We start from the raw sequence: 24,211 nt of genomic DNA, 5'->3' as shown, positions 1-24,211 counted from the left end.
TGCTGTACGTGCACACTCCTTAACGAAAATAACAGCTGAGACAGTCCTGTGTGTGTGTGTGTGTGTGTGTGTGGCCCGGAGGACAGAGGGCAGGAGAACGCGCAGCTAATTAATTAAATAATTTGGTTCTGTACCTTTCTCTTCAGCACAGCCGACAAAGGTTTATGATGGGTCAGTCCTCCTGCATGCTCAGATCATTCCCTTCCCTTGCTTGAAAAATTGTTCCAAAATGAAAGTTGAACCCACATCTTTTTTATCTGTGAATTTAATGCCGGTCTCAAATAAAAATTTGGGCATCTTACTGTAAAAAAATATACCATTAATGTAAAAAATAAACTCTAACTAAACCATGTTCACATCCAGAATCAAACCAGGGTCTTCTGCACTAGAGTCTGTCATCTTACTAGGTGACCTAAAGCACCAGTGATGTCTTTTGTATCTGTAATATTTATATTCTTGATGACAGCTGAAACAACGTTCAAAGAACGGTTCAGAGCGAAAATGGTTATTTTGTTGCTAATTTGCAGGAAATATCTAGAAGAAAGTAGCTAAGCGTCCTCAGAAATGTAGCTAGGTTCATCACTAGGCGTTAGGAACAGCGACAAAGTCGCTGAGTTGGCACTACCTCACTCTCTGCTGCTAAAGCTACAGATAGCAAATGCTACGGGCTATGCCTGAGAGTGAACGCGAATGAAGCAGCCTGCTCAACCCGAGCAGCTCTCTTTTTCTGTGATTTTACAGAAAAACAGGCAATCACAGTAAAAATGCCAGGGCTCATTCTACAGGACCAGGGCATTGCAGGAGAATGTATGAAGAAGAAATGTATTATTTCTATACATGTTTTGGCTGTCAAACTTCTATACTGTCCCTTTAAATACGGTTTGGAGTTTTGGGATATTTTTGATTAACTACTCCTACTTTGAGACTTTGTTGATCCCATGTCACACATCAGCTGGAGAAAGAGCACAAATTCATGAAAACATACCCTTCTCACTCCCATAGCGTTGAGAGTACATATACAGTTTATACTTCGACCATATGGCCGTGTCGGCAACAGCTTTAACTCTAAATCCTACAGTCTACATTTTTAGAAAATTCTCTAAATGTGTGCTCTTTTCACTTAAAAATTTTCTACAAGGAAATTATAATTTCCTGAACATTTTCTGAAGTAACTTGGGCAAAAGAGCTGGAATGGTATTTGTGATTTCTGACTATAGTGTCAGTGAATTTACAGCAGTCCAAATACAATTCATCCCTGCTGATAATTTTATAATGATTTGACAACAATTTTCATTATGATACAATTCATGATGCAAGTTGGAACAGTTCAACACATTACCAGTGTTGGGAGTAACGCCGTTTAAGTATAACGGCGTTTCTAACGGCGTTATTTTATAGGTAACGGAATAATCTAATTAATTACTTTTCCCACCGTTGCAACGCCATTACGTTACTGGGGACGGAAGGTTGTGCGTTACTATGTGCTTGTCGAACGTTGAGCAACAGGCTTTCTGACCGCCACACTTCAGCTGCAGCCAGGGAGAGAGAGGTGTCGGCGCGCTAGGATGATGTCGACGCCAAAACAACCACAACAAAGTGGAGACTCGCCTCTCACATCAGGAAGAATCTGCGTGTTTCGAGCGTTATCCGTTCTTTCATAATCCGTTGTTGAATTGTGATCGGCAGAAGCTTTTCCGGTTCGCGCCTCACTTTTTTTACAGCAGCGGCCCACATCTTCTTTCAACAAAACGTCGTTTCTGTTACTGATAAGGAAATGCGTGCGTTAAGCAGCGCGGTGTGTTGAAGCTGTCATCAGCTGATCAGGAGCTAAAGAGGTAGATGTTTTCATCCAAGAGCATCACGGCCCGTGAAGAACGAGGAAGACATGATGAATAGTCTACGGCTGCAGACCCCCCGCAGATTCGCTGCTGCAGGTGGGAATCTGCAGCAGCGAATCTGCGGGTCTGCAGCCATGCCCTTCTTGGCGTGACAGCGGGACGTCCCGAAGGTCCGCTCACCTGTTCACCTCTCAGACGTCCTGATCTTCTACCTTCCTAGATCATCCAGCTGTAACCTGTTTCTGATCATGTCTTTAGCCCCGCTGTAACACTGATGCATCAGTCTCAAACGACTTGGAGCTCAGGTGTTATCAGAACTACCTGTGTGTGTTTACCACCCAGCTTCAGCTCCTCTGTGTTTGGGTCTGACCCATGTTAGTACATTTAAGTCCCCCATCAGATTTGTGCCTCTTCTAGTGTCATTTTAAAGGATTTTATTTATTTATTTAACCGTTACTAGATTACCAGCAACAGAAATGCTACTAAAAACACACAATTATGTGAAGCTGGAAAAATTACAATACTGTGCAAAATTACATTTATTTCTGTAATTTAACTAGACCGAGATACCATTTAAAGGCTCGGGAACCTTTACAGGTGTTTCTATTTGCAATTTTAAATTTTAGCTGATTGGGGTCTTGTTAAATATCACACAGTGACCTTTTAATAGTCTAGATTAGTGTAATGTTCCTGTTAGTAGTTCCTCCTGTTAAGTGCTTATTTATTTAAATTATTCAGGTTAATAAAAAACATTTGGACATACATTTTATTATGTTCCAGTCAATAGTCATTTATATTTCACTATTGTAGTAATTCTTGCAGTCTTTAATGAAAAAAGTAACTAAGTAGTTATTTTTGTTGGTAATTAGTTACTTTTATAATCTTGTAACTCAGTTAGTAACTGAGTTACTTTTTGACAAAGTAATCAGTAACTATAACTAATTACTTTTTTAAAGTAACGTTCCCAACACTGCACATTACAAATAATTTAAATTTAAAGCCATCATTATCACACTGGTGAAATTCATCTCTGCATTTGACCCATCCACATGGGGGCTGCTGAAGCTGCACTCAGGGACTACAGTAATTAATGGTTCAACCCCCCAATCCAATCCTTTAAAGCTGAGTGTCAAGCAGGGAGACATTGGGTCCCATTTTTTAAGTCTTTGGTATGACCCAACCAGGAATCAAACCCTGACCTCCCAGTCTCAGGGCGGACACTCTACCACTAGGCTACTGAGCTGGTACTTTAAACTTTGGTTTTTAAGCATTATCACAGTTATTATTCCCTCTCCCTTTTTCTGTGAAGGATGTACATATTTGATCCTTTGTTGTTTTTGATTAATCAATATGGTCAACAGGGAAAGAAGCTGCAATTTCTGCAGATCAAAACATTTTCAATTATGAGGTATAGTCACTCTGCTCAGAAATGTTACAATAATAAGGACTTATTTTAAATTACTTTGCTTCCAGTGTGCAGATCAATTCAAATGCTTGGCAGAATATGCTGCTGGAGAGACCAGAGACCGTCTCATGGACTCTATGTGTGCCAAATGTTAACAGTCTGCAGTTTGGGGTTTTTAGGAAGCTTCTTTTATTTTGGCAAGTTAAGACAGGAAACACATCTTTCAGTATATCCGACAATGGTTAGTTTTTCTAACTGTGCACCACCTGGCTTTTATTAAAAATACTGATAATGTCAGTAATGCACCTTGAAAAAACATAGACATAGCAGGTTAATTATAGAGTAATCTATGTAACTATGTTTTTTTACAGACGAGAGGCATGAATGGACACATTGTGATATAGCCATCAGTTGTATCAGATGCACGCTGAAGCTCGTAATCCAAGCCTTAACCAGCCAGCATATAGGTGGACCCCATATGGAATAAATATGGGAATATATATGGGCAAACAGAATTTGTCTGTGGTTTGCACAGTGGCCCCAAAGGGGTTTGCCTGCAAAGATTCTAAGGGCCTCATGTATGAGTAAAACCCTATGAAAACCCACGCTGGGCCTGTTAAAATCTATACTGGTAAAAATCCATGTGTACAAATCCTATGGGACCACCATGGAAATGGTGGCCAAACCCTGTTGTGACCTCATATATATACAGTGGGTACGGAAAATATTCAGACCCCCGTCAATTTTTCACTCTTTGTTATATTGAAGCCATCTGCTAAAATCAGTAAAACTATTTGTTTCTTCATTATTGTACAAACAACACTTGACATCAAAACAGAATTTTACAAAATTATACAGATTTATTAAAAAAGACAAACTGAAATATCACATGGTCCTAAGTGTTCAGACATTTTGATGAGACTCTCATATATTTACCTCAGATGTTTTCCATTTCTTCTGATTATCCTTGAGATGGTCCTACACCTTCACTGGAGTCCAGCTGCATGTGATTATACTGACTAGACTCAGTTAGGAAAGCCACACACCTGTCTATATAAGACCTTACAGCTCACGATGTATGTCAGAGCAAATGGGAATCATGAGGTCAAAGGAACTGGCCGAAGAGCTCAGAGACAGGTTTGTGGCACAGATCTGACCATGGTTACAGAAACATCACTGCTGCACTTAAGGTTCCTAAGAGCACAGTGGCCTCCATGATCCTTAAATGGAAGACGTTTGGGATGACCAGAACCCTTCCTAGATCAGGCCGTCCAGCCAAACTGAGCCACCGAGGGAGAAAAACCCAAAGATCACTGTGGCTGAGCTCCAGAGATGCAGTCAGGAGAAAGCTGTGGAGAGCCAGCCCTCCACCAGCCAGGGCTTTATGGCAGAGTGGCCAATCAGAAGCCTCTCATCAGTGCTGCACACATAAAAGCCCATGTTCAGTTTGCTAAAAGACACTTGAAGGACCCCGAGATGGTGAGAATGAAATATTCTGTGGTCTGATGAGACCAAGATAGAACTTTTTGGGCTTAATTCTAAGTGGTATGTGTGGAGAAAACCAGGCACTACTCATCACTTGTCCAATACAGTCCCCACAGTGAAGCATGGTGGTGGCAGCATCATGCTGTGGGGGTGTTTTTCAGCTGCAGGGACAGGACGACTGGTTGCAATTGAGGGAACGATGAACACAGCCAAGTACAGGGATATCCTGGACAAGAACCTTCTCCAGAGTGCTCAGGGCCTCAGACCAGGCCGAAGGTTTACCTTCCAACCTGAAAAGGACCCTAAGCACAGCTAAAATAACAAAGGAGTGGCTTTACAGCAATGACCTAAACCCAGTTGAGCATCTCTGGAAAGACCTAAAAATGGCTGTCCACCAACGTTCACCATCCAACCTGACAGAACTGGAGAGGATCTGCAAGGAGGAATGACAGTGGATCCTCAAATCCAGGTGTAGGAACCTTACTGCATCTTTACCAAGAAGACTCATGGCTGTATTGGCTCAAAAGGGTGCTTCTACTAAACACTAAGTAAAGAGTCTGAATAATTAGGACCATGTGATGTTTCAGTTATTTTTTCAATATATCTGCATACATTTCTAAAATTCAGTTTTTCTGTCAATATGGGGTGTTGTGTGTACATGGAGGAAAAAAAATATTTTATTGATTTTAGCAAATGGCTGTGATATAACAAAGAGCGAAAAATTGACTGGGATCTGAAAACTTACCATACCTACTGGATTCCTTATGGGGCCCATCTATGTGTCTAATCCCAACCAACTAACCAGCCCACCATCTGAACAAACTACCAAACATCCAACAAGCAAACCTTCAAGAACTTTCAACTTCATTCAGCATTCAAAATAATTGTTTCATTTAGTTCTTTTTTTATTCCACATTTGTCTTTATAGGTAGTTAAATGACTAAACCATAACTAAACACAAAACAATTTCTCTTTTCATGACCAAAAGCACATTTTAATATGTTTTTTTCTCTATTTGAATAACAACAAAAGACTAAATCCATAAAGAATCAAAAAAAATTTTTTTTCTTTCAAATTTCAAGTAGTTATTGTTCCAACTTCAGAGCCAAAGAGAGGACAGCTACATGACAAGCTTACATGCTGAGATAATGTTTTACTACACCCAGCTCACAGAGTGCATCTCTTTTGTACCTTTCTGGTTATTTTCTGAGCAAAATAAAAACTATGGATTCATCACAGCAGAGCAGCCTTTAACTCTGACACCATGGTGCCGCCTGAAAGGAGGCTTGGTGTCTCTTAATGGGACCAGATCTCCCATGAAAGATGATTTGTAGATTTTTGCAAGCTCTCTTAAGCATTGACAGGAGGTTGTTTTGGTCCCGTTTGTCATAAATTAGACATAAAATCAATAAAGTCTAAAAAATAAAATAAAATTAAAAAAAATAACAACCTCTCCTCCCATTTGTTTCTGTCTGGTATCTTGCGTCCCTGCCATCCCTTTGGACAGTGCTGCGTTTATCTGTGATTAATCTGCCTTCTAAAATGTTTGATACTCTAACAAGGTTTTTCTCAAAGACGCAGAGGTGCACGAAAGCGGACGACGGTGCTTGCACTCTAGACATCGGCTTAGGTTAGACAAGGTATTTAGTGTTGCTGGAAAAACAGTCCTTCAGCTCCACGTTAATCTCTGTCTGGTAATAATCACAGCATGCGTCAGCAGGAAAGAAAGGGAAAACAAGGCTGTTGATTAAAGTTTACTGCTTTTTTTGCTATTATTCATTATAAGGATATCGTGCTTTCAATATTTAACAGACCTTCCAAAATTCACAAATCTTATTTTCAGAGCGGATCCCGTCTTAGTGAGAGACACATAGCCTCTTTCAGACAGCACAGTGGAGTCAAGGAACACACACTCTGGATTTCCTCTCAGGTTCCATGAACCAGAACTCAAAATAAGGATGTCCAGAATTATTGGTCTGTTATTATCGCTCGATATTTGCATTAAAATATACTAGCGGAAATTCTTGGTATCTGTTTACTTGGAACAACCTTTACATACCATGCACATATTATACAATCAACTCTTCAGCTTCTTCTCCCCTCACTTAAAAGGTTAAAATATGATCCAAGGTTTAGTTTTTGAGACATTTTGTGTGTTTGGCGCAACCGGCCTAACGTAAATTGTACAGAAAATGTTGAAAGTTTAATGAAGGAGATATGTGATGTTAGTTACAAAGATTTAGTTTATCATTTTTATGTTTATGTATTTAGCAGACGCTTTTCTCCAAAGTGACCTACAAGTGATAATCGGCATGTTACCCTTGAGGCTAACAACAACAACAACAACTTGACATCAATCATGGAGAGGAGGGAACAAGGAGTAGACAGTAGAGAGGGGGGACGGGTGCAGGGAGGGTGCTAGTTAAGAAGATGCTCTCTGAAGAGCAGGGTCTTCAGGAGTTTCTTGAAAATTGAAAAGGAAGCCACTGTTCTGCTAGTGCTTGGTAGGTCATTCCACATTTGTGGAACGATGCATGAGAAGAGTCTGGATTGTCCTGAGCGTGGTGTAGGCACTGCTAGCCGACGATCCTGTGATGACCGGAGCGGCCGGGCCAAGACATAAGCCTTTACAAGAGGATTCAGGTAGATGGGAGCCGTACCGTCTCGGACTTTGTATGCTAGTGTTAGCAATTTGAATTTGATGCGTGCTGCTAGCGGTAGCCAGTGGAGCTCAATGAACAGAGGGGTGACGTGTGCTCTTTTTGGCTGATTGAAGACCAGATGCGCCGCTGCGTTCTGGACCATTTGAAGAGGTCTCACAGTACAGCCTGGAAGACCAGTTAGAAGGGCATTGCAGTAATCGAGGCGGGAGATGACAATAGATTGCACCAGGAGCTGGGTGGCATGTTGTGTTAGGTATGGTCTGATCTTTCGTATGTTATACAGCGCAAAGCGGCATGAATGGGCAACAGAGAAAGGAGCCCCGCATATATTGGTATTGGCTTTTATTGGTATCAGAAATTATCATCATTATCATTATTGCACATATCAGTGCAAAGGATATTGGTAAAAACCTGATATCCATCATCGCTACTCAAAAATGTTTATTTTATATTTCACTATTTATAAATGAACCCACTTCAGAGAATTAAAATTAAAAATTAATATTTTTCAGTTCTGATTTATATTTTTAAAAGGCATTTTTTTCATTATTATCAATTTTTGAATAAGTCAAATAATTAAATTCTCAAATTTAATCTAAAATTCTATTTTTTCCCCTCTTTGATTATTTGTTTACCAAGAACTCTAGTTGGACCGTACTAGGGAAGAGGATTTACGGAAGAGGATTAGAGCCACTGAAAAAAAAAAGAAAAGAAAAAATTCTGACTTTATTCTCAGAATTCTACTTTTTTTGTCAGAGTCCTGACTTTTATTCTCAGGATTAATTAAGTTAGAATTCTCAGAAAAAAGTCAGAATTCTATTTCTTTACCTTATTTTTCTTTTCTAATCCTCTTCCGTACTTCATGATCACATCCCTTTCTGATGTTGTTGATTAACTTCTGGCTACAAATGTATGAATAAATTTAGAAAACAATCACTTTTGCAATTCTGAACGTCAGCATAAAGATTTAAACAATGTGTGGCTTTTACCATTAATCTTTGGAAATATCCATCAAAATGTTGGTAAAAATGAATTAAATGATGCCTAGTTATTGAAAAATATTAGCGGCTTTGTAACATATACATACTGTACATAGCATAAAAATCTGGTCTAAAATACATGGGAGCAGGTCTAAGTCTCTGGGCCATGCCATACTAGATGCCATGTTTCCTTTTACGGGAGCCCGTGACCACAAAATCCATTTACTAATTTGTAACAAACCATTTCAAAACTTTCATCAGTCATGAATGTTGTTTTACACATTCATCTCTTCACTTATTGCCAGTGATGAAAAGGAGTCTAATGTTCTTGTTATTTTGCTGGAAATTGCCCTCCCAGGGATTTTTGACCCTAATGGCCATCCATTGGAAAGGTCTTACGTGAACACAAAAATACTACTTGCTTGCGATGATTTAGGTATGTACTACCCCCTATTCTCAGGAAAATACACATCTTCACTTTAAGAAAACCGATTGTGAACTAATTAACTAATTAATAACGAGTAAATAATCCTTCAAATCACATTTGTGTAACACAGCAGACATCCGTGGAGATCAAGTGAGAATCTCCATGCAATTATTCTTTTGTTATCTCAAGATTACAAGTTAATTATTCTCATCTCCAGATAACAACGTTGGTTTTATTGTGATAGCAGGTTAATTTATCTCGACATCTTTGCATTTAGTCTCACACCTGCTGGCTGAATCAGAGAAAGAAGGATGTCTAACGTTTCCTAACAGAATTTTTCTTCAACATAGAAAACTGCTGCAATGATGAATAGTTACTGAAGCTGATGATTATAGAGATAATTGTATTTTTATGCTTATTTCCAAATAGATTCCTGGGCATTTAAGTGGGCAATTTTTGTAACACAAACAGCCGATTGGACGATTATGAGGTGAGTTATGACAACTTGCTTTTTAATCTTGAGATAAAAACAAGTGATGAGATCATGAAAAGTGAGCCTGTACCTGTAAACACCTTCCTATGAGTCTGGTGACCCAGTAAAATGATGAAAAAGGAAGTTTCCCCATTAATCTGAACGAAGCGGAGATGTCTCATTAGATCTGATTTGCATAAAAGAAGTGCATGGGGTGTTCTGCACATGGAAGAGATGCTAACTGCTAATTGCAAGGCTGCAATTTAGTGTGCAAATGCAAAACGTTCATTTTCACTGCCCCCTGCTCAGGCAACCAATCATCTTGTCAACACAACAGCCATAATCGGAGTTTGATGAGAAGTGGAGCAGTGGGCATGGAACCGGGCTTATTATGATGTTTAAATGAAAACAGAGAGAGAGAGAGAGAGAGAGAGAGAGAGAGAGAGAGAGAGAGAGAGAGAGACAGAGAGAGAGAGAGAGAGAGAGAGAGAGAGACACAGAGAGAGAGAGAGAGAGAGAGAGAGAGAGAGAGAGAGAGAGAGAGAGAGAGAGAGAGAGAGAGAGATGCAATATCTTAGCCCACATGTCCTGTCACCTACACTTCCACTGAAGGGGAAACACTTCCCGTGCAACGCCAAGAGGCTCTTGAAGTAGACATGCATTATAAAAGTGTTTGAATTCTTATCTCTGAGGTAAAATGATGAAAAATATACGATACCAGCAGTTTGTATTCCTTTGACAAGGCACTGGTTAGTATCTTTAGTTCTCATTTGACAAAGCTGTGGCGTAATTTTCTCTGATATGCTGAGCCCAGCACGAGGGCATCTCCTCTGAGCTGACAAAAGTAAACACAATGTGAAGTGCTCGCAACTCAAATGATGTGACGTTCAGCTGCTTACACCAGTAGCACCAGGTGTCCTTGATCATCACAGAACATCTTCTTCTCCCGCTGTACCTTTGTTTTTATTACCCTATCCTCCTTCACTCGTCTTTCCTTCTCGCTTGCTTTCTTTTCCAATTCTTTTGTAGTTTTCATCGAAGAACGTTTAAAAGGACGGTTTGACGTCATCCAGTTTACCCCCAGGTCTGACTCACAGAGCGATGCTTCTGCAAGAGGAAAAGCTGCTCCTATGTGTCCTTGCAAAATGCAACATTTAAATGTGAAAATTACCCTAAAGGTTTCCTTTACTTTTTACTTTGAATGTTTTTCTAAGTCACAGGGTTTAGGAGGTGAAAAGGGAAATCTTAGGTGGATATGCTGCTGCAGTTCAACTTCTTGTTCTGGAAAACTAAACACAGATGCAATAATCTAAAATACTGGGGACATGGACCTGCTTTTCTAATTGTATCTGATATTTCATTTAAGTCTGATATTTGTTTAAAAGTGCACACAGAGCTGGCTCAACGCATATATGAGTTAAGCGACTGCTTGGGCCCCGCCACAACACCAAAAGAGCACCAAGATGGAGTGAGAAAAAAGTACACATTTTAATAATACAACCTTAATGACATGACATGTGGAAAAACAATACATTTTCATTGGTGTTATTTGATTTTGGTTTCACATTTTACATCTTTGTTCCAATTTTAAGGAACAAAATATTGTAAAAGTAACATGTTTACTGTATATTCAGTGTTTGTCTGTTGCTATTACTCTCAAATAGTTGAATTAATATACCACTCTTAAATAAGACTAATAACTACAGCATTTTTGTTGGTTTTCTACTCATGTAAAGTTAAAGCCAATAGCCATGATGACACCAATAGTGGAAATGTTACACACTCAGTGCTGCCTAGGAATACTGAATTGGTGTCGATATAGGAAATTAAGACAATATTGGATATCGGTAAAAATAAAACAACATTGGGCATCCCTAATACATAGTATTGGTTTGTTATTCATGCAAATTTTATACAGTTCTAAATGGTTTAGAGAATGTGTCATTTACATCTTTTATTTGCTAAATTTGCTCCAGAATGGGTTATTTTCTGTGCATTTTACTTAACGATCTAATGTTTTTAGAGTAGCAGGCAGTGCAGAGGGACAGTTTTTGAGATTATGAACAGGGTCTGTTGATTAATAGAAGCAGGTAGCCGTGGAAAAGTTAGTCGCTCGCTGTCGGAGAAAACCCAAACTTTAGCACTCCGCTGCTTAACGACGACAAGTCTTTACCCTGAAACTGCACCAACGGCACGCTCTGTCGATGTTATCGTCTCTGTTGCTATCTGTGAGCTCACAGTCTGGTTGAAATAACACTCAATGTGTTAGCTTTTTTCAAAGGCCCACATATGCTGCTTCTTGTGTGCTCTGCTTTTTGGCTTTAAGTGTTATTTTATTAAAGTCAAGAGTTCTTTGTATGTTTCCAGCTGGAGTCAAATCCTTGATAATGTCTGAACGTGTTATCCTCATTTCTGTCACATGTCTACAATCTGGAGAAAACGGGCTTCCTCCTTAAATTTTTATTGATTCCACACGTTTCACTACCAATTAGCCTCAAACCCATGTGTAAATTCTTACCCTGCTTGTAATATTTTATTAATTTATTGTAAAGTGGAGCATAATTACTTATGTTTGAGTCTTTTATTTGGTAAACAAGGGTGGAACACATTTTTGACCTTCTTATGAAAAAGCAACTGACTGAAGGAGAGACTTCTTTTACTCCTGAGATCAAGCAGATTATTTCAGTTCCTGCTGAAAACAACCCAAATGGACTTTTAGCCTTAAGCTTTTGCCAAACCACTCGGGCAGTTTTTTATTTTTATTCCTGACCTAAAGTTTTAAGTGTCAACCCCTTTTTATTTATAATTTTGTTAGCCAGAGGTGATGTTCTTGAGCTCTCCCACTGCTCATATCAATTGTGACAGCATTGTGGGTAATTTGACCCCCAAACGCTGTCGGAAGAGGTTAGTTGGTAACAGATTGTCCTCTGGGATTAAAACTCTCCAACATCCTGTTGGTGTCCACTTTTATGCTCTCGGAAAACATACAAATTCAAATCAGAAGCGAAGTTGTGGGAAAAACAGAACTCACAGGCAACAGACTTTTTTTAAACAATCAGGAGGTATTTACTACGAGACAAACTTCATGTGATAAATACATTATTGATATTTTTGTCAGTAATCCCTTCTCTGGAGAAGAGAATTTAAATGACTCCTGATGGAGGATTACTGTTGCTGTTTCTTTCTGTTTAATTAATTTTTTTCCTTCTGCTCTGGTGTGAAATAAAGTAACTCCAGAAGCATTTTAATTTGAAACGCAGCCAGAACCACATCTGATCTAGAGCCAAAGGAAGTCGGCGGGCTGCAACGTGCATTCAAATGATCAGCCATTAATCCAGCTACACAGCCCCAAAGGATGAAGATGTGCTCTGGTGTGCAGACGGCAAACATTTCAATAGAAATAAACATTTCACAAATGCATTTAATGCAGTTGCATTAATCCAGATGTTGCATGACGGAAGGCTGCTTTTCTTCCTTTTTATTTTTTGACATCACATCTGCCTAATGTGAGAGTGTTTCTTTGCATGTGTTATCATTTCAGTTTTATAGCTCTGACACCAGAGTGCCAATTGCAAGTGCTGAATAACAGAGCAGATATTATTAGAGACACAAACACAGGAAATGAGCTGGACAGTGTGTGCTTTCTGTGTGTGTTCGTAAGCACACGCGTGTGAACTTCTGAGCAGCAGTTTCCAAAAACAGATCTTTTTGTGGAATTCCAGTAGATGGATATTTTTATTACTACTGGCTGTTCCCTCACAGCCAACAGTCAGCGAGCGTTCCAAGGGAAGCACAATTTGTCACAGCTCCCCCCTCTAGGGGATATATTTACTGGCTTTGAGTTTACTTAGGAAATTATTAATTTAGTACGTTGTCTTTGTTTCCTAATGTTTGTTTTTCTCTTTAGCACCTTGCGGAACACTTCTATTCAAACGCCCAGGACATTACTGAAAATAGTCACTCTGTAATCCCAAACTGGGTCACAGATTAGTTGTTTTTTTTTTAGATTATATCTATTCAACTGCATTTTTCAGCAGACTGACTGTAAATTTGTTGCGAGCTATGTTTTTATAAAGTTAGCATTGACAGAACAGGACTGATTTCAGCTCATGAAACATTTTATTACTGTGAAATAAGCGTGGAATCTCCTCTGACCCTCAAGAAATCCCCGAGGAACAGATTTATTAAACCTTTAACTCAGCCGGCTCCAAAAAAACCTAAGAATAGAGAACAAAACGTACAAGTGTTATTGTTTTTCTTTATGTGTGTGTGTGTGTGTGTGTTTTAGAGATTGAGCTTGAAAACCAAGGAGTTAAAGGTGAGAAACCTACTTTAATTTAATTAGTAAAATATTGCTAAAATTTCCATTTCCATTGTTTTTATTTATCATCTTTCCAAAAAACACACCTCGATACATGCTAATAAAATCTGAACTTGATAAAAAATATTTTTTTTTTAGCAAAGAGAAAAGTTTAGATGTTTTTTAGCTAAGTATTATTTTAAAATGTCATTTCAACACTACCATCTGTACTGCTCTGGTATAAATATACATGAGGCCTCTCTTTTTTCTTGATCTCCAGCTGTTGGTTACTGAAATTCTTTGGTGAGAAAAAAAGAGCAATAACAGGGACCGAGAGAACTGCTAGAAGGCAAGATGGTGACACACAGAGGCGAGGAGTTTCTTTCAGTCTGTGATCTCACGCTGAGTGCTGATGGGTAATATACAGTATAAAAAATAAAATAAAATGTTCCAGCACAATGGAAATAAGCCCAAAAAATGGAGGAAGGAGCGATTCCTGAAAGTCAGCATGTTTTGCTGAGGCTTTTTGTTAAAGAGAGGTCACGGTATTTTAACAAGATAACACGTCAAACTATTTTCCTTGTGGGTTGCCCACCCACTCTCCTCACAGTGCCCTATTTCATCAGATGCCTTAGGCGGAGTTTAACTGTTTTCGCTGGGCTTTTGCTCCGTGATTCAGAATTATGGTCCTGCTGGAAGGCCCAGATTCCCGGAAAGCATACGTCCTTAAAGATGGTGGTTGGGCTACATGAGCGCCGTTGGGAAAGAAAACACGTCAGTGCGCCCCAGGGCAGCTATGGCTACATCGTAGCTCATCCCCACCAGGGTGTGAATGTGTGTCTGAATGAGTGAATGACTGATAGTGTTGTGAAGCACCTTGGGGGTTCCAGGACTCTAGAGGGCTCTATATCATTTAGCCATTTCCCATTTACGTGTGCCAGATGTTTGTTGTGCTGCTATTATGTGATCTATGATGCAGGCGACACGCATGTTTTCCTTTGCCCCAGAAGAAAATCGAGCCTCATTAAAGACTAATGTATTTGGTACAATAACTTTAGCTGATAAAGTGGATTAAAAAGTGTTTTGTAAAAAATAAAAAAAGATTCAGAAACCTAAAAATAAAAGCGAAAATGGAGTAAATCTGAGTAAATAGAAGATTTATTAATTTTTTCCCACCATATGAATGTGTAAATGGATGAAAATGCATCTGGATGCACGTTGATGATGTTATCAGTAAAGGTAAATGGACTCATGACTAAATGTTGAATTAAACATGTTTCTAATGACTGAGAATGTTGTCTGGAAGATAAATGGCATGTGCAAAATTGCTTAAGAATCTTCCGCTGAAACCACGGCGTGAAAGACACGGATGTAATTTGTAGTCAGGTTGATGTTCAGAAAAGTCTAAACATGTCACCATACTCCTCAAGTAATAATAAAAAAATTATAAATATAAAGTAGATGATTCGTGAGTTGACTTTTCTTTTTATAATCTTGGGTGTAATCCTTAAAAAATGACCATAAACAACAGAATGCCTACGCAGCACCTTAAAGGGACAACAACAAGAGTTAATGTGAGGAAAAGCCTTGGCTGCTGTGTATGTGTGGTGTTTATCGACCACATAATTATTGCATTTTTCTGTGTTTCACTTCCAAACTACAGTGTGAAAAGCACATAGATGCACAGACAAATATTTCTTAATAAAGTTCTATGCACACAAACAGCTAGAATGAGTGAATATTGGGAGCGATGTGCAGCTTTGAGTATGGTTCATAATTGGTTCAACCAACAATATTTTATTCCTGTAAACAACCTTAACTCCATGACACATTTATTCTCCCATATGGAGATAATGATAACAGCTAAGGACCTATGTGTGAGAAATTGTTAAACATAATTAACTGGGTCATGGGGGCAGAAGCCCTCAGGGATACACTAACTGTCTTCTTTCCAGCCTCTGGCAGCTCACAGGTCAGCCTAGATATGAGATCCCTAGATATTGTGGGTTGACCCCGGACATCTAGTCCAGACCACCTCAGGCTGAAATAAGTTCCCCTCCAGCATGCCCAAGCTCCTCACTCTTTGTCTAAGGCAAAGCCTGGCCACCCTGCAGGGGAAACTTATTTCCACCTTCTGTATTTGTAATCCTTGCTGTCATTGCCTAAAGCTCATGACCATAGGTGAAGATTGGAGCGTAGATCGACTTGTGTATCAAGACCTTGACTTTCTGACGTTGCTCCCTGCATCACTGCAGACGCTGCCCCGATCTGCCCGTAAATCTGTTTCCTCATTAAACCCATCTGCTTGAAGTAGGGCCTCTCGCCTTACCTTGACTTGGCAATTCACCCAATTCTAGTCAAAGACCAAGCCTGAAAGATGAAGTACGAAATAATGTGTTGCTGTCAGAGAAACTCGTTTCTATGTAGATGTGACAAAACATGTGCTTTGATCATTATAGTCAGTCAGCTACACCCTGAAATCTAACTTTGAGTCCTTTTTCTTTCATTTTTCAGATTGAAAGCAGCGTAATGAGGGTTTGAATGTATTAATCTTGTTTTTATGATGTATTTACAGTATCTTCAAAACACCTCAAAGGTGTTTCACATAAATGTCATATTTTCAGTAGTGCGTACTGTTGCAGTGTGTTATAAAATACTCATCTTCAAGTGGATCTTGTCTGTAAAAACTGTCTGGGTAGAAGCCCAATGGCTCTTGGATACCCTTAAAAACAATGAAAAGGTTGTCATTTTCATCCTCTAACCCACTGAATGAAGATTACCAAGGGAAGGTGCCTTAAAGGAAACAGGAGTCCGGAGAAGCCCCTCATCCAATTCATATGGAAGAAATACAGTCTCACCATAATGTGACTTTTTTATACAATTAAATGATGCCTTCGAATTTTTGTTCTGTGAAATGTTGTGTTTGATTTTTTTTACTTGAAGTTCACCAGCTAAATCGTCATCTGTAAAAATTCAACTGCAGAATTTCATCTTCTGAATTTCAGCAACATGATTTTAGCGTAAAAATAACCTCAGCAAAAATTCAACATCAGAATTTTAACAACTGAGATGACCTCCTGGTGACCCAAGCCAAAGCAACCGCTATTCAGTTAAGTCGACACCCGTAGACATGAACACGTAGATGCGCCATTGGGCGCTGGAGAGTGTAATGTCGTCGCCACCATATTGGATGAGTTCCTCTCTCTTCATACTCAACTGGAGTCAATGCAGAGTGAGCAACTGCCTGTTTTTGTGCAGCCTACAGTTTGAACAATCAGTGCACTATTGATCACGTGGTGTTACTATAGATTTTTCTGGCCTACCTGTTGGGATTTTATATTTTTATTTATTCAAATTTTTTTAATTATATTTATAATTTTATTATCATGTACCATGCGTCTGATTTTGTAAAAACATAATCATACATGTGTTTTTAAGTTGGCTAAACACCTTCCTCAATAGAAATAAGTTCACTGGGGGGCAATGAGAACCCATCCAAGATGGCGGCCTGCTGCTCCGCCAGCTCCAATAGGCAGCACCAGTCCACGTCGCGTCTACGTATACGATGCCTGTGTCTAACACCTCACTGGTGTCATGTGAGTAGACAAGCGTAATTTGATTGGCTAGAAACCACTGGACGTGAGTGGCGTTTACTTTGGCTTGGGTCACGAGGAGGTCACCTCAGTTGTTGAATTTTTACAATTCAAACTTTTACTTTGAAATTCTGTTGTTGAATTTTTGAAGATAAGTCTCTGCAGTTGAATTTTCATGGATGAATTTTTTTTATTTGAAAATTTTGCTTTTGGTTCTACTAAACAGACATGAGGGGGTGCCAAAAGCAAGCTTAAACTGCCTAGTCTCCCTTTAAGAAAATAAAATTCATAATTTCACAGAAGAAATTCAATGTATAAAGAAAGCCACATTCTGGTGAGGTGGTTTTTCTTCCTTGGGTTTACCAGCTCTTTGAAACTTTACTTGCTTTTTATTTGTAACTGACGTCTTTTCTACCTTTCTTGGGATTTTTTTCAGATGGAAAGGTGGAGGTGACAAAGGAGGGGCTGAAGCTGTGCACCATGGGACCTGGAAAGGTGTTTGGAGAGCTGGCTATTCTCTACAACTGCACCAGAACTGCTACTGTCAAGAGTGAGCTAAAACACACACACACACACACACACACACACACACACACACACACACACACACACACACACACACACACACACACACACACACACACACACACACACACACACACACACACACACACACAGATAAGGGGTCTTTCAGGATCACGCTGTCACTGTAGATTTTATCTAATCTAACACTGCCCATCACCAATGCCAGCTTTCACAGTACTTTATAGTAAAGAGTCTTGCGAGACCCCATGTGAGCAAAATGTCAAGGTTTCCAGCCTCGGTGTCTTGCCTGTGTCAGAGCTCCAGCTCTGAGGGAGGGTGAGTAGGTGGTCCATCCGGACGGGCGATCAGAAGAGCCGGCCTCTTACAGCCAAGAGAAGAGAACAGACAGGGCAGATGGTGGATTGCACACATTTGAAAGCTCGTAAGATAGTGTGTGTCGTGGTGAAAAATGTGTGTTTAGGTGAGGCAGGGACTGGAAACCAGCTGGGAATTTGTGTTTTTGGTGGAAAAGCAACCAGACAAAGGTGGGATGTAATGACGAACTGTCAGGCGGGTTTGCGTTTCGTGTTTCATCGCAGCTTTCAGTTAGGATAAGTGAATGCAAGTCAGAGTGAGTTGAAACAAACTCTACTATTCCAGAAATTTGAATATATTTCCAGCTGGTTTATGATTCCCAGTCTTGTATGAAAATCGATAAGTGACCTTGCTATAAATGAATGCATGAAGGGCAGAGGTTCCCCTGGGCTTGAAGGTGAGGAGAGGGGAGGAAGCAAAGCAGACAGTTTCATGGTAGCAAAGTTGCGCGGCCTGTGTTGACCCCTCTCAAGTTCCACAAACTCAGCAAACTGACCGAACAACCGGTTCCAGTTACTATGGCAACAAGTGCCTATAGGGAGATGAGCCAACTCTTCTGGGATAAAATATTCCTCTTCCCACTGGCGACAGTGTGTCTATCTTTGTGTGTGTGTGTGTGTGTGTGTGTGTGTGTGTGTGTGTACTATTGTACCCATCCACTAGCCACTGGTGCATGCTTTCTACTGTGCTGCAATAAAAACTCACACATGGAAAAAAATGACGTGATTGTCTACATGAGCAGAAGTCTGTTTACAGTTTAACAGGGTCACCGGTGCTGTCTCTCTGGAGGACTTTCTGTGTTTTAACGCGTGTCGTTACACGTGAATGTGCCGAGGAATTCAGCCGCCACAGCGGCTATTAGAGCTGAACGTCTCTATCATGCAGCTAATAGTGAGCGTGGAGGCTTGGCTTCCAATCAAGCACTTTAATTTGATCTGTAAATGCACCCCTGTAGGAGGATGCATCCTTAGGTAATTTCAATTAGATCCCCTGGTCGCCTAAGTCATATGCATGGGGACTTTACAGCTTTAGAATATAGATGAGGAACTTGTTTATGACGATGTTTTAAAATATGTCCTTCATCCGTTATGTCTCTGCAAAAGAAGCCTCAACAGAAAGCTAAGAATGAAACTTTTAAGTGTAATACACTGTAATAAATAAATAAATTATTAAAGTGATTTAGAAAAATGCCTGAGTCATGAACACCAATCCAAAGCACTTTAATTGGTGTTCATATCTGATGTGTAGAAATTTTAATCAGATTTTGAAAATGTGTCTTTTGTTTATTATATTTTTCTTCAACACAACCACGAGTGGGGAAAAGATGGACCAGTAGATCGATAGGCGGCTTGGTACTGCGTCTGCAGTGATGCAGGCGTTTTACCGGTCTGTCGTGGTGAAGAGAGAGAGCTGAGCCAGAAGGGAAAGTTCTCAATTTACCGGTCGATCTACGTTCCTACTCCCACCTATGGTCAGTAGCTTTGGGTAGTGACCGAAAGAATTAGATCACGCATAGAAACGGCCAAAATAATTTATTTCTGCAGGGTGGCTGCGCCCTCCCTTACAGATAGGGTGAGAAGCTCAGTCATCCAGAAGGGGCTCAGAGTAGATCAGCTAGCTGCTCCTCCACATCGAGAGCAGCCAGTTAAGGTGGCTCGGGCATCTTGTTAGGATGCCTCCTGGACGCCTCCCTGGTGAGATGTTCTGAGCACGTCCAACCAGGAGGAGAACTAAAGGAAGATCCAGGACACGCTGGAGGGACTATGTCTCTCAGCTGACCAGGGAAAGGCCTTGGATTCCCCCAGAGGAGCTGGCCCAAGTGGCTGGGAAGAGGGAAGCCTAGGCCTTAATGCTTAGGCTGCTGCCTCTCGACCCAACCCCAGATAAGCGGATGAAAATTGATGGATGGACAAAACCACTGTAAACTAGTTGCAGATAATTTGTAATTTATTTGTTTTCACAATAAGATATACATCAAAAACATGAGAATAACAAATATATTTAAAAAAATACAGTGCAGGAGGGGGCAAAAAAGCCAAATTCGGCTTATATAAATGCCTCCACCTATAGTTCATAATCTAATAAAATTTGCAAGTACTAAGTTGTTTAAGACACAACAAAAATATAAAGGCACAAACAAGCAAACGAAAAGTGGATAAGTACATAAAATTTAACTAAAAAACACCAGACCTTTAATACCGTAAAACAGATTACAACTACTAGAAAAAATAAAAGTTATCAAACATGCTCTCCCTTTATTAGATGGCTTTTTAACTGCTTTTTAAATACTTCCACAGTAGAACACTGGGTTGCCAGATGAGAAAAACGGTTCCACAGAATTGAACCCCACAAAGTATGGAAAATTGTCATAAAAAAGAAAGATATTTTGGGGGGTGAAGACACATCAACTGTCATGTATTATGTGAATGAATGAGTGAATTAGCTCTAAAGAAAGTTTTGAATTGTTTGGGTATTTTACCATTTGTCAATAAAATCCTATAAATGAAGACACAAATTTGGTGAATATTCAATTCATAGATAGTCAGTATATTTTGTCTCTGAAACAAAGGAACAGAAGATGCACGTAGTTCAGATCTAGTTGCTATTCTGACAAAGCGTTTCTGAAGAAGTAAAATTCTGTTAAGGGTAGTAGGGAATGTGCTACCCCAGATCATGTTACAGTATGCAAGATAAGCATACACTAGACTATAATACAATGTTAGAAGACATTTTGTAGAGACAAGAGGGCTCACTGTTCTTATTATACCGATTGATTTATTGATTTTTTTATTAACATAATCAACATAATCAACAATTTAATTTCTCATCAACAATAACTCCCAAAACTTTTACAAATGAAACCTGTGGTAGTTCAGTGGCGTCACTTTTAATTTGATTTTTACCTATATTGTTTGGTTTTTTTCCACTAAATATAATAAAATTAGATTTACTGATATTTAAAGATGATTTATTCAATTTAAACCATGCGTTATAGGCAACTAATCCATAATTGACCTTCTCGATCAATATTTCAAAATTTGTATGTGATACCACTAGAGTTGTGTCATCTGCAAACATAATTGGTGATAGTGTGACAGAGACATTAAATATATCATTTATATAAATAAGGAACAACAGAGGACCCAAAATTGAACCCTGTGGTACCCCACAATCAAGCTTAGCTCTGTTGGAACAACATCCTTTAGCTAAAACGAGCTGGGTTCTGTTAGAAATGTAACTGGTTAACCATTTGTGAGTAGTATGTCTAAAACCATATTTGTGCAATTTAGCTAAAAGTATTTTATGATTTACAGTTTCGAAGGCTTTAGAAAAGTCTAAAAAAACACTGCAAGTTAATTCATTGTTTTCCAGGGCAGTTGAAATTTTGTTGGTCAGGCTGAGTATAAAGCCACATAGATGGAGTGATTTTTACGAAAGCCATATTTTGGTAGTCATTAAAAACTGCATTGCTATCCAGAATTTTTGAAAAACATGACTAAATAGAAATGGGTCTATAGTTAGAAAAATTGGAAGGATCTCCTGCTTTAAACACAGGGACAACTTTTGCAACTTTTAGTTCATCTGGTACAAAACCTGTTTGAAGAGACAAAGAAAAGATATAAGAGTGGTTCTGAAATAAATTGTTTCACCTGCTTAATGAGTAATACTGATATGTTATCGAGCCCAGCTGCAGATGTTTTTAATTGGCCAATGATATCACTTACTTCCTGCCGATCAATTGGTTTAAATGATGACATGGTAGGGAATGAACCTTTGATGAAGTCCAGAGCATCGCCCTCACAACTTGGAATTACATCAGCTAGTATTTTCCCAATATCTACAAAGAAATTATTAAAATGTTCAGCTATATCAAATGGATTATTCATAGAAACTTCACCATCTTCAAAGACAGATGGTATTTCTAAGGAAACTCTTGTCTCTTTGAAGAAACCTGTTAATAACTTTCCAAGTAAATTTTATATCGTTTAAACATTTATAAAATGTTGTGCTGAAATAGTATTTTTTTTTTCCAGATCTAATAGAATTGGTGTATTTATTTCTGATTAATTTATGATTAATCGGAGTAGGATTTGAAATATACTTTTTATGTATTTTTTTTTCTTGAAAAGCTTCCTCAAGGCAGATGTATACCACTCCCTGTTAAATGCTTGCTTAGCTTTATTGACAGACCTAGTCAAAGGAAAACATTTATCAAAACAGTTAGAAATAACTGCCATGAACTTGTGATATGCAAGATCAGCATTATTCACCTCATACACTTCCCCCCAGGAGGTGTCAGCTAGCATCTTTAAACTCACTAAAGTTTTGCTTACTCATATTTCTGTTAAATTATATTTTCTTTTTATTTCTAATCTTCTTTTCATCTAAATCAGAAAATTGAAAAATGGGAAAGTGATCAGACAAATCAGAGTACAAAATACCAGATTTCATGTCTGTCAAGCAGTTAGATAAGATGTTATCAATTACATATGACATATGGATCATATGGATCAAAGGTTTTACAACCTTTTTCTTATTTCTTTTTAGTCTTCTTTTTTATTTGAAGGGAAACTGTGCAGTTTTGGCTTGCTTTTAGCACCCTCTAGAGTCCAATTATTATTTCACTGCTGTTAAACCGAAAGCTGCACTTTAATAACAGGGAGTGGCCTGCTATTCTGAAGTTGCAAGTGTGCCATTCTGAGTGATTTCATTAATCATGTAAAGAGTCATTTTAGCACACACTAGCTCTAGAAAATGCTTAAAAACTATGTAAAAGTTGCATAGTACGGCTTTGAATGTGTATTTAAAAATGCCTTTTTTCATAGTTTGCAAAGATTAAAAACACATTTTTTATTGTTTTCTCTGAAAATTTACAGTTGAAACAAGCATTTAAGAATTTATCACATTCATTAGTCCTGCCTTCCAAGCACTAAAAGCAGTCTTGCAAAAGAAAAAGACAGTGAAGTTAAAAAGAGTAGCAGACAAGGGTGGTGGGTCCACATGTATTGTTTTCATTGGGTTCAGAGGGGTAGTGTGAATAACTCGGAGATCTGGAAGAGACTCGTAGGAAAGCCTCTACTCCTCCAAATCGAGACGAGTCGGCTGAGGCGGCTCAGAGCTCCTGCCAGGGGAGGTGTGTCAAAGCACGTCCTAGATTAAGGAGGCTCCCGGGTCGATCTGGGACATGTCAGAGAGATCATACCTCTAGACCGTGGGACACTTTGAGGTCCCGGATGCAGCTGGTGGGAGCCTCTCTGAGAAAAAAATAATGGCACTAATTAAAAATGTCTAAAATAGGCAAAATTACTATAATTATCACATTAATACACAATTAGTAAGCCTTGAGGGAAGAGATACACAAATCTAATGAATTAATAAATAATCTGTGATGCAAGTTTTCTCCCTCTGCAAGCAAGAGAACCCTTTTAAGCCTGAAAATCTTGTATGTTAGAAACTTGTTCAACCATTTGTGCATGTGCACAGTTTTGTTGCATGAAAAAAAGAAAAATATAACATTTATGCAAAAACTGAAAGAGATGGTTGGTTTTTGCAATAAGTTGCACAAGCATCGTAAGTAGCATAGCTCAGACGAAGGCAGCGCCTCCAGCATGCTCCTCCAATCAATATGGTGTGTTTAGCTTCCAGATACAGATGTTTAACTGATACTGTGGCCTCATTTGAGGTTTGGCTCAGTCAGTTTCAGCAAATGAGGACAGAATTTGCCTGGTGTCCAATATTTTTCTGAGACTCTATAGAAAGCAAGTTTGTTTGCTATCAAATTCGTATCATAATGTTTCCGCATGACAACACTCTGGGATAGTTGTAGCTGGAGAAGAAATTAGAAGAAGGTTGGAGTGAGAGACAAAGATGGTAACAGTACAGCAGTGACAGCAAAATGAGACGAGCACGTCAAGGGGCTGGAAACAAGATAGCTTTATTTTGTCTGGAAACAAGAAAAGAATGGCAGTTGCTTTTTGGTGGAAGAAAATAGTTTTATAGAATCAAAGAAGCTCAGCAGGTGGAAAACTGGATGGATTATAAAAATACTGTGCCACAGATATGATTTATTTTAATATTCCACCATTTATACTGTCAGAAAAAATAAAAGCTGTTGTTGAAGTTCGGGTTATTTTATGGAGGCTTATTA

At 39.0% G+C, this 24,211-nt stretch overlaps 1 protein-coding gene across 2 annotated transcripts in view; it reads left to right on the top strand.

Moving 5' to 3' along the window:
* The window catches only part of LOC107376029 (cGMP-dependent protein kinase 1), a 144,791-nt gene that overhangs the window by 42,594 nt on the left and 77,986 nt on the right, over window positions 1-24,211 (top strand). For both annotated transcript variants that reach the window (XM_015944911.3, XM_015944909.3), the window contains exon 3: window positions 17,600-17,713. In XM_015944911.3, the coding sequence (XP_015800397.1) occupies window positions 17,600-17,713 (114 nt within the window). The remainder of the gene's footprint in view (window positions 1-17,599; window positions 17,714-24,211) is intronic.

This window comes from Nothobranchius furzeri, chromosome 12 (assembly GCF_043380555.1).
Source record: "Nothobranchius furzeri strain GRZ-AD chromosome 12, NfurGRZ-RIMD1, whole genome shotgun sequence".
In the NCBI taxonomy this organism is placed as follows: Eukaryota; Metazoa; Chordata; class Actinopteri; order Cyprinodontiformes; family Nothobranchiidae; genus Nothobranchius; species Nothobranchius furzeri.
Note: the sequence above shows the minus strand (reverse complement) of the source record. Positions and strands in the feature narration are given on the sequence as shown.